Source organism: Etheostoma spectabile, chromosome 2 (genome assembly GCF_008692095.1).
Source record: "Etheostoma spectabile isolate EspeVRDwgs_2016 chromosome 2, UIUC_Espe_1.0, whole genome shotgun sequence".
NCBI lineage: Eukaryota > Metazoa > Chordata > Actinopteri > Perciformes > Percidae > Etheostoma > Etheostoma spectabile.
In genome coordinates, this window is record NC_045734.1 from 10,413,397 (window position 1) to 10,425,021 (window position 11,625).

The 11,625-nt window shown below is 41.7% G+C and overlaps 1 protein-coding gene across 4 annotated transcripts in view; it reads right to left on the bottom strand.

The window, feature by feature from the left end:
• The window catches only part of cntln (centlein, centrosomal protein), an 87,256-nt gene that overhangs the window by 10,260 nt on the left and 65,371 nt on the right, over positions 1–11,625 (bottom strand). For 2 of the 4 annotated variants that reach the window (XM_032535303.1, XM_032535301.1), the window contains exons 25-26: positions 7,193–7,390; positions 2,527–2,601 (exon numbers count right to left, since the gene is read on the bottom strand). In XM_032535303.1, coding sequence (XP_032391194.1) covers positions 2,527–2,601; positions 7,193–7,390 — 273 coding nt within the window. Of the gene's footprint in view, positions 1–2,526; positions 2,602–6,555; positions 6,768–7,192; positions 7,391–11,625 lie in introns of those variants that run through there. The other 2 variants (XR_004334958.1, XR_004334956.1) reach the window with 2 other exon arrangements.

An 11,625-nucleotide genomic window follows, 5' to 3' on the forward strand; every position in this document is an offset into this window, starting at 1 on the left:
CACACACACACACACACACACACACACACACACACACTGAGTGATGGGTTTGCTATTGACAGGGCCACTGAGATAATAAAGTGCTGTCCCACTGGCAGCTCCATTAGGCACTGACAGTGACAAGATGAGGCTGTCGTGAGAGTGCACATCCACACAAGAATACATCCACATACCCAGACATACACACACAGTTGAACACATCCTCATCCTCTTTCAGTGACAGCCAGCCAGTTAAGGACATGGATCTCTCTCTTTCCTTCCACTGGGTCTATTTCTGTCACTGTGTCTTTTAATCCAAAGAAGTGTGTGTGAGTGCAGCTCGGGGGTAAGATCATATCACTATTAGGGGAGTGTGTTATTAGTGTCACAGGCAGGGTGACAGGCCAGGCCATTCCACTTCACAGATGTTCTGCTTGGTGAGCCTTTCATAAGCTTTGACAGAGAGTAGAGAGGCAAAAATGATAGAGTATGAGTTCTTCAAGTGTTTTCCCTTACTAAGAAAACGCTCACTTCTCAGCATTAGTGGACATGTGCAGTATAGACATGTTATCAAAACGTTATCAAAACGTCAACAATAGAAGGTCCACTTTAATTAACTAATAGACAGACACTGAAATTGTCTTCATAGACCCATCCCTTGGTCTCTTAGTATGTAAGCTGTCACACCAGCCTATCAAAAAAACCTGACAGAAATACGAGAGACACATGCAGAGACAGAGCCTGGTGTTCGCTTGATACGACAGCATGCATTCAAAACCAGACGGGATAGAGAAAAGAGGAAAAATAAATAGAAATAAATAAATGAAAACCCCCCCCCCCAAAAAAACAGAACTAGATGGACTTGAAAGGGGATAGAAAAAGTCTGTTAGTCTGTGAGGGGAGATGACTGCGGTGGTCCCAGCGGTCTCCACAGAGACCTAGGGGCGAGTCTCAGCCTTGTCATACTCCAGTCTTCTCCTCCTCCACTCCCCACATCAGCTCCTCCACTCCCTCCCCCTTCCACCACCCCTGTTCTGCCCACGGAAAACGTCGATAGCAGGCTGCCGGTGCCGAGGTCTCTGGTGGACACTAGCTCATTCTCTCGGCATCGACAGACCCGCCAAATCAATATTTAGTTCCCCACTAACAAGCTGCCTCGGGGTCTGAGCCAAAGAGAGAGAGAAAGAGAGGAAGAGAGAGGAATGCAGGACAGTGGAGGATGGCAGAGAGAGACAGAGAACAGGGACTGAGAGCTGTCCAGCTAGAAGGGAAAAACATGGATTCAGTAGTGTGTGTGTGTGTGTGTGTGTGTGAGTGTGTGAGTGTGTGAGTGTGTGTGTGTGTGTGTGTGTGTGTGTGTATGTATGTATGTGGGAGGGGGAGAGGAAGGTGGAAAGGTCAGAAGAAGATCTGGGGAACAGGAAAACAGTGTCTGGTGTGTGTCGTGGTGCAAAGGCGACGCATGAGTGCCTGCGGCAGCCGCTGACAAGAACACAGGAAAGACACACATACACAGAGTCGACACTCTCAATCATACACATATCACAGCGAGGAGACGTTGACAGTACTCAAGTAAAGCTCCAGCAGAGCACTCACAGATGAGTGGCTGCGCACACATGCACACGCATGCACACGCATGCACACGCGCACGCACACGCACACCCACACACACACACACACACATAGTAAGGATGTAGTTGCTTTTCTTTGTTTAATCTTTTGCATCATTGTTGTTGTTTGGGGTTTACTGTATTTGGGTTAAACCGGGGCCCAAATTCTTCTACACTGGAGACTAACAAAGCCACATAACTGCAATGTTAAGGTTAATATTTGGTATAATTAAAGAATGTCTAACAGCCTTTGGCTTTGTAATTATTTTTAGTTGGATACACAAAGTTACACTATCATTCAATCCTTAAATAAAAATATAATTATATATATATATATATATATATATATTATTCTTTAACTAAATTACCAATCAAAAAGTCAATATATAACAAATTATCTCTTTAATACATTTAACTTGGTAATAATAGCTACTTTTAACAATATACTGTATGGCTTTTTTCAGACATAAATGTAAACATCTGACCAATTTAAAAATGTTGCAATCAAATAATTTGTTTCCGCTTCGACCATTTCAACTTTCTCTATGTCACTGACACCCAGTCAGTGAAAGAAAATTATAAAATAGTGGCGGAGTGATAACAAAAAGAGTACCCTTTTTTTGCTCATGTGAAGCAATACAAATCAGTGGCTGTCATCTTTCTTAATTAACTTGAGGAAATTACACCAGTGCAAGTTTTTGGCAAATTGTTTCCAAGTAAGAATAACACTCTGCTCCATTTGAACTTATCTTTCTTTCCATAAACTTTAAAAAGTTTTTGCTAATTTTCTGTTCCCTTTTTTACACTCCATACACCAGTTTTTATACAAATCTACACCTAAAGTAAGAGCTGTGCTAGCCAGGAAATTAATTATACAATGAAGGGAGGCTGTTGATTGACTTGTGTTGTCATTACTGCGGATGGGTGTGAGCCTGACCTTCTGCTGGAGAATGTGGTCCAGGTGGTCCAGCCACTCCTGGTCTCTTGGGCTTTCTGAACGGGCCTCTGCCCCCTGCAAACACAAAAGCAAATACATTTATTTCAATGACAGGTAGGAGACTAAACGATAATCTTAGGAATCTTAGCGTTTTGTATATGGAAAAAATATGAATATTTCAAGTGAATCAGACTAGAAATACTTGATGTTTCAACAGAGAACCTGCTGCTACATCTTTAGATTGGCCTCTGTGAGTCTCCTGCTTGACGGCAAAATTGTAGCATCACACCAGCGAGGACCTTGAAGAAGCTCTCTGGAGACTCAGTGGCAAGGTATGCCATTACACGTTTGCATGCTACTCATGTATGAAGACCTAACAGAGTGGTAGCCTTGTTACTGTTAATGAACAGAAAGAAGAGCGACTGCGCGGCCATGTACAGCTCAGCACTAATGCGTTACCTCTTCACTTCAAACCCCAGGCGTTGCTCGAAATGATGTGACGAGCCTTGTACTGCCTTACAGGGACACAGGGAGGGCAGGAGGAGGAGAAAAGTGCGTGTGCGGCTGAATCTAAAAGTCCCTACGCTTGCAGACGGACCTAACAGGCACAGTCCTGTGAAGTCTGGGACAGCAAAGGACTGTCCAATGTCAAAAGTCCACAAGGGGGCTCATGCAGACTTTATGTGGAGTTTAATGGAATCTGCTTCGGGTGCTGACTTCAAGAGTGCGCACTGAAGATAACCCAACATTCATATCATTATTAGTGTGAGTCAGTCAAAAAATCTGCAACCTACATTTTAAGGACCTTCAGCTGAGAAAATGATTAACAATGTTAAAGTTAGGTGTACAGTGCCTGTCAATCATATTATCTCTATTATTTTGCTTAAAGCAGCCAATTGAACACATGTGGCATAAATACCAAATGTGAAGAACCATAGAAAAAAATAAAAATAAAATATAAACTCCATTTAATAAAAGCTTTTTAACCTTTGCACTTTAAAAAAGCAAAGTGCCTTGCTTATTGGGAAGAAATCATTTCCTTTGCTGGACCCAATTTTACACAACTGAGAAAGATACTCAGTGAGCTGGTTAGGACTAGGGCTAAGACAATTACTAAAAATCATCAACGCAAATTCTTTGCATCAAAGTTTTGCCTAATCCATTAAACTATATACAACCCATTGTCTTTCACACGGATTATTATTACTGTCACGCACAGCACGCACGTGTACAGGTGACGTGAAGAAGATGGTGCGGATTGCAAAATGGAGGGAGAAAGAGAAAATAGAGAGGGAAGAAGAGAGAGGACAGGGACTTTGGACAGAGAGTGATCATTTCAAGCTGTAACAAAATAAAAACTTTGTACTCTGTAGTGTGTCTATTGTGAAACGGAACTAGTTACCACAGTAGCACAACATCAATGCTTTAGCCTCTCAGCATGAAGCATCTGGTCTAACGTTATGCATGTCCTCGGAGCGGACCTAACACAAGGTAACGTTACCGTTAGCATTAAAATAAATCAACAGGATTGCTGGTTGAGCAATGAGCTCTCCGCTCATGACGCAAAACCCAGGGAGTCACACACTTTCCACACTGCAATGACACAGAACTGGTTAGTTGGTGAGTTGTTCATTTTAAAAGACCGGTCTTATTGTTTCTATTGTATATTTACTATTGCTCTTTAATATGCAAAAGTATTTCTCGATTAATCGATTTAATAATCAGTAAAATACTCAACTTCAAAAATAAGCAATAGCTAAAGCCCTATCTGGGACGTTTAAGATTTTGGCATTGGCCATATCCATGGCCACGAGTAAGGTTGGGAGGGTTGACATTTGGATCAAGCATGCGTTTCTCAGGGGTGTTCCCCAGCTTTTTGGTACCCTCTATGTGTGATCCCAGGTGATAGCAGTTGGTCTAGGCTGATTTCAGTGTATGCCTTATTGTGCCTGGTGCTCCAAGTAACTGAGAAGTATGCAGAGACCAAGGGTGGGGAGTGTGTGGTTATAATAGCGAGAGAGAAAAAGAGGGTGAGAGAGGTGACTACTTCTTTCAAGCCTTCCGCAGAGGTGAACATGGTGTGTATAGAGGTGCATGTGCGTGAGAGTGCTTGCCCACCCTTGGTAGAAATATAACAAAGCACTGACCCTCTATCAAACATTAGGTGCAAAACAAACTGGCCAGGCAATTACAGGCTTATTACATCTGGGTCATTAACTCCACAACAAGTTGCCAGGGGAGCCTGGAGCTGCTCGGCCCTCTCTGGTCCTCTGTTGAAAGCTATGGAATGGACAGAGGCAAATAAACAATGTGCAGTGAGATACATGTGTGTAAGCATGTCTGGATGTTTGAGCACACTTTGGCGCCTTCTTTGCATTTATATACATACTTGTACAATGATTTTGTGTTTGTTTGTATACAGTATGTGCTAGTGTGTAAGGAGCAGCTGCTAGTTTCTATTTGACTTTTAAAAGCTTTAAAAATCAATTAATACATTAAAAGCACACAAAAAGAAAACACATTCCCCATTCCCATGAAATAGCTGAAAACATGTTCATTGCTGTCTATAACTACAGAACCAGCTGCACAAATACTGTAGCCTTGTGACAACCACATTTCTGTTCAGAAAAATACCTCAAGCAAAAGCTCTGGTTTCTTTGCAGGGACAAATCCACAAACCAAAACTAATGCTATGGAGGAAAGAAAATATGCAGTCCATGGAAAAGATGGTGGTCATTACACAGAGGTCATTTGGTCCCAAAGTTCTCCTAAAATATTACCACAGCCAGGAATAATTCATTTAGAAATTTTGATAAGTCTGAAATTCAAAAATACATTGATTTCAAAAGCAAGTACCAGTGCCCTACAATGTTAAAAACCTCAGCAAACATTGTTGACAAGAGAAATCTGCCAAACTAAAGAAAAGTAGCAGTGGAGTATTCTCATTTAAAAGTAAAACTGAAAAGTAAAAGCAGTCCCATTGGGCCCTGAGCTCTCATTCAGCACACTGGTATCGCACTACCATGTGAATAAATGAATACACTTGCTATCTGTTGGACTTGTTGAAGACTTCTGGGACATTCTGATAACCTCATGTCACATCCTCAAGTCTACAGAAAAACATCTACAATCTAAAAAGATTGTGCAAAAGCTCCGTACATTTCTTTGAGTGAGGGGCAAAAGATATTCCAGTTCTGAAACAAGTATCATGACACCTCAACTCTGTGCCAAACTTTTAAATCATTTTCATTGTTGTTCCAACTATGTGTCACAAACCAACCTCAGTTCATATGGTGGTTTGTTGTAGTCAAACATACAGTATATCCATCTTTTAAATGCTCACAACTACTGAAGTCTTGTGTGCTCAGCTAAAGAATAGTTAAGTTCAGGCTGGTTTAAGTAGGGTGCACTTGATTTTGTGTTACCTCCAAGCCCAAGCTGACCAACATCTACATATAGAAACACATTTCCACACAGATCACACATCTGTACAGATGCATGTACAGAAACAACCATTTATCTCGGGATCTATTTCTGACGTTCAAAATTACATCTGGTAACACACACCTATACTGTAAACAAAACAGAAAAAACACACCCACCATGTTCAGGCAACAAGCAACACGCCATTTAACCACCATTAATACGACAGAAGAAAAAAAACAGGTGGTGAGGAGAAGAGAGGGTTTTACACGCAATTTTCAGCTCTGATTAGAGGGACTTTTCGTCAAGTGAGAAACTGTTTGCTGTCATCTCCTGGGTGGAGCTGGGCTGCAAAGGGCTAAAATTGGTTTCAAGTGTGAGTGAGTGCCTAGAGCGCCCTCTCTCATCTTGTGATAGATGAGAGGAAGTCCCCTGGGATGGGAGGTTGATTGTAACATGGGATTGCTAATTGATGACATAGCAGGGTATGATCTATAGTAGCAAAAGGGCCCATCAAGTTGGAAAAGAGTTTAAAACTCAGACTTTTGCAAGCGGCCAACAGTCAATAGCAAGGATTTTCAGTTTGATGAAAAGAGTTGTACTTACTCAACTTGTGCGGTATTAAATCTTGTATCAAGTTGATAGGTGCTGCAGATGTTGACAGGTTTTTGATCTTGTTGTGAGTAAGAAAACCGGCTTTAAACATGAAGCCACAGCCTTTTCTAATGGACTGCAACTTCCGAACTTATTAGTGACATACCTTGGTTTGTGGTTCACCTTTACTTAGTGTTCAACCTTGCTTACCTGCCAGAATATATCTACCCATTAATAAGAGGTCAGACAGAAGCAGAGATTTCCAGCAAGGCTAGATACTGTTAGATAAAGGCAAAATGAATTTAGAACATAAATATTATGTTTCTACATATTTCCTCTCTTCCGCACCAATGTCAATCTACAGCATCTGTTTCCACAGGATAAGCCAAATTTACTATAGCACCTCATTTAGTCTCAATTGAAAAACAGGCAAAGATACAAGTTGATATTGATGTAATAATTCTTTTCCCAGTCCTCTTGTGCAATCACAAAGCAGAACATGCTGAAAACTTTTAGGATGTTTTTTAAATTTGACAGAACAGAAAATCTATTACAGGTATGTTGAGTGCTCTGGGCGTAATCTAGACTTGATATAGATCCTAAAGTTGGCATTTATATGAAATGTTGACCTACTGTCCCTTGGCTTTACCTGATCAGTGTCCATTATGTCCGCGAGATCATTCTCTGACATATTGAGGATGGAGGCAGCGATGGACTTGGCTTTGATCATAGACTTGACTGAGAGGCCGCCCTTTGCTGCCACAGCGTTGGACTGCCTCAACCTCCTCCTCTTCATCAACTGCTGCTTGACCTCTTGAACCTCTAAAAGTATTTCACTGCCCAGGGCCTGAAGGGGGAGGAGAATAAGGAATAAAAAAAGAAGAGGATGATGAAATGGATATAGAAAAACAAGAGGGATAACTCTGCCTGGCAGATGAATAAATGAAATTGATCAAGCATGCACCAGAAAGGCCTAGTACATTATGGAGGAATATTGAGTTTGACACACTCAGATTTTCTTCGGTTTCGCCTCACGCTCCCTTGTAGGAATGTGGACCTGAGGGTTTGTTGCCCTGTCAATTGAAAGCTGAGGGAACACAGCTTTGATACCAAACGTACCCCAAGTTTTGCTAAAATCTCCACAGACAGAGAATCATGCACCAGGGAGAGAAGGAGAGAGCTACTGAAAAAAAACGCCATTCATTTATTTATTTGCTTTCTCAATGTCTCACTGTACAACAGGGCAGCATAACACCGTCAATAATTAAGCTATAAGGAGCTGTTCCAAATGTTGCCCGAGTGAATGGGAAGCGAGACAAGGCAGGCCTGGGATGGCACAGTTGTCGGGCACTAAATGGGAGTTTGCTCTAAATACAGAGAGACAATTAAATGTTAAAACTGCCACTGTACACAAGAAAGGCAATAAAGTAAACTCCCCTTTGCTTCATTTTGAGCTTATTGATCGAGGCAATAATCTTCTGTATCATTCCCTTGTAAGCCTGCTGAAAAGCTGACCTTGGAATAGATGGTCAGATGAGGGAAAGATAGAGACAGGAGAACTCGCTGTACACAAAAACAGAATAAAAAAAACTCTTGGACAGTACACAATATAGCCAAGCAAGCAAGCAAAAAGTACAGTGTGTGCACACATACAAAAACAAAAGTACAAACATATGAAAACACTCAAGTGCATTACAGTAACAAGGGTAATCACACATGAACAATGTTGAATTGCAGCAAACATCTCAGCTCCTCTCTCTTAATTTCTCACAGGTGGACCAGGGGCAGTTTACAAAGCAAGTGGTGGTTCTCACAGGACAGTACTGAATAAGTGGTTTGAGGCTCACAGCAGGAGCACGCGGAGCACTGCTATTTGTCTATTAGCGACATCAAATATACCCAAGCAGAGCAAAGGCATTCAGAAATCCAAAGGTGATAAGTAAGAACAACAACAGGATCACATTATACGAAGCCCATACGGATTACAATAATGATAAAGTGAAGAGAACAAGGGTTAAATAAATGTACTCACAGAGTAAACACTGTTTTTTCTACTCACGTCTAATGTGTAAACTGTATCTCTTTAAAATAAAACAAACGTGTGAATTGTCCTTGAAATCAGCGAGTCCAGATGCTTTTAGACTTACATCTTTCTCAATAACAGAAGTGAGACCAGTTTCATTTAATTTAATTTCAAATCCAGTTTCATAGGTGGCCTACAAACTACATCCATGTACTAGGTGTAAATAAGTAAAATAAGACTGTAAAGAGGACGAGCAAAAATCATAATAACCATCGTCCACCTCCTAATGAAGGGAGGCAGCTTTAGCTCTTTTTGGTGATCTAAGAGCTGTGTGTTTACCCTTAAGGAATACACAGCTCATTAACTAACAGTCGGAGATCCTATTCTTTTATTTACAGCCTAATAGATATTCACTGTGACCAGTCAAGGGTTACATTCAATTGACCTAAACCCTGCATGAGGAAGAATCTAGAAAGAGATTAAGGGGTGAATTTATCACTCATTCTCAGCCCTGGGAGAGACAAAGGGTGGGAGGGGGGGTTGGAGGGTCTGTGTGCGTTTGCTAAGAGCTCTTAGCCTGGCTAGTACACAATCACAATTGCCAGAGGAGCAATTTAGACAGGACGAGGATTACGGCATAGAGATGGGGGATCAAACGAGCAGCAAAAAGATATCCTCTTTAATAACTAGCTACCTCTGAACCTCTTCACACACATGAGGACACAAAGGGCCATTCAAAAACATAAAGAGCAGAGCGGGAGGAAAAAGAAAGGCTTTCATTTTGTTAGATTAGGCAGGCACTGATGTAAAGAAATAAACAACTGCTGTTAACTGTTCTTCAAATACCAGAGTAAGTTATTTCATTATGTGAGCAACTTTATGAGAAAGGGTATGTGAAAGGGATCCTATAAGATAATCACAGGTAAATGTATTGTTACATAATTGTGGTACTTTGTATCTAAGATATACAGCAATTTCAAGTGATAACAAAAAATACTCATACATCTACAGAAAAAAAGATATTACCCAACATCTGTACAATGCTGCACTTTCCAACAGGGATGACAAGCCAAAATATTCTTTGGAAGATAACTGCCTTTCGTGTGGTGGTGTTTGTGGAGTAGTCACTACATGCAGGGCCACTGTTTAGCAGTTCAACAGAGTGTGCTTAGCCTGGGGCGTGTGCAGGGGCCAAAGGGTTTGCTGGCACACAATAAAAAAAAAAGATCTCCAAACACACACACACACACACACACCCACACACACACACACACACACACACACACACACACACACACACACCACACACACACACACACACACACACACACACACACACACACACACACACACACACACACACACACACACACACACAGCCCTCTGGTCCTGATCAATACATGACAAGAGTAAATCTCCTACGGACGTCAGGCAGTCCAATCAAAGGGCTTGGTGTTCTTATAGGGAATCACAGGAGCCAGGGGGAGGGAAACAATGATGTGAATCCTCAATAACAACACAATGGCCCCACCAGCCTTGGGTTATGGGAATGGAGGAGAGGATTTATGCGAGCGTGAACTGTATTTCTATGCATTTCTATACACGTGTGCTTTCACATGTAGTGCAACCTCAATTTGTAGGTTACGTGTAGATTGCATGCACATGCATGTGTGTCTTCTTCACTATGGAAATGCATATGTGTGAAAAAAGAAAGGCTGAAGGTTAAGATGTGTAAAAGAAATCAGAGGTTAGGAAAAGGAAACAAGAATAAACCCCCTATCAAACTCAAATTCAAGTAAGCTAAAAGTAAGCCATACAAGGACAAGAATACTTGTGTAATTTCTGGTTTGTAAGGAAAAAAGCAATTGTTTAGTTGCCACTAAACTGTGTCTATGATCTGCCACTTGATTTATGTGTGTGTGCCATCACTATCTATCTCTTCCAAACCATTTCCTCCTTTGACAGACAGGTGTCAGCTGAACAGAGTTGATGGACAGACTTTATCACTCTCTGCCAGACACACAGGCAGACTGACACAGACACACAAACACACCTCAAGGTGATGGATTAGGCCGAGACAAAGACAATAGTGCCCATTCCCATTGGGCACACAGTATTCTCACAGTGCTGGCCTGTGTCTCCCTATGTATTGGAAGGGAGTGGAAATGCATAATGGCACATAGACACATTGTTACAAATCCATCCATCCATTTGCTGACACTTATCCAGTTGTGATGGCTGTAGGCTAAGCAAGGCAGTGCTGACGTCCTTCTTCCTAGCTACATCCCCAAGCCGGTCCTGGGTGCTCTTGTAGTTTGCCCAAGCCAGGTGAGATGTGTGATCTCCCCAATGTGTTCTGGGTAGGACTGGACGATTAACAGAAAAGTAAACAATGGATGTCCTCTGGACATGTGGTCTTAGGTGCCCTTGCCACTGGGGTTCCTGCCTGCCATGGTTATGGCGCCCCGGTCTAACTAACTACCTACATTCTGCGACAGGCTTATATGCGCGCAATTCAACTATAAATAGTGCATCTATGGGTTTCCTTGAATTATTTTAAATTCGCATTGCATATTTAAAGAACAAAAAAAAAATCGTTAGGTAATCGTAATCAAGGTTCCGGCAGGTTTCTGGCTCTGGACCTGCTGCCTCTGTGTTTCTGCTCAACACCCTCTACTACAATTCTCCAGGTCTCTCTCTGTCTCTTCTCTGTTTGTTTGTCTGTCTGTGTCTCTCTCTCTCTCTCTCTCTCTGTCTCTTTCTCTCACCCCCCACCGGCCGAGGCAGATGACCGCCCACCCTGAGCCATGGTTCTGCTTGAGGTTTATGCCTCTTAAAAGGAAGTTTTTCCTTGCCTCTTTCGCCTAGTGCTGGCTCTTGGTGGGAATTGTTGGGTTTCTGTAAATAAGATCACAGAGTACAATCTAGACTTGCTCTTTTATGAAAAAACACAATGAGATAACTGTTGTTGTGACTTAGCACTATATAAATAAAATTGAATTAAAATTGAATTGAATATCACGATTCTCTGCCACGATTTTTTTCTCACAAAGTGTAAT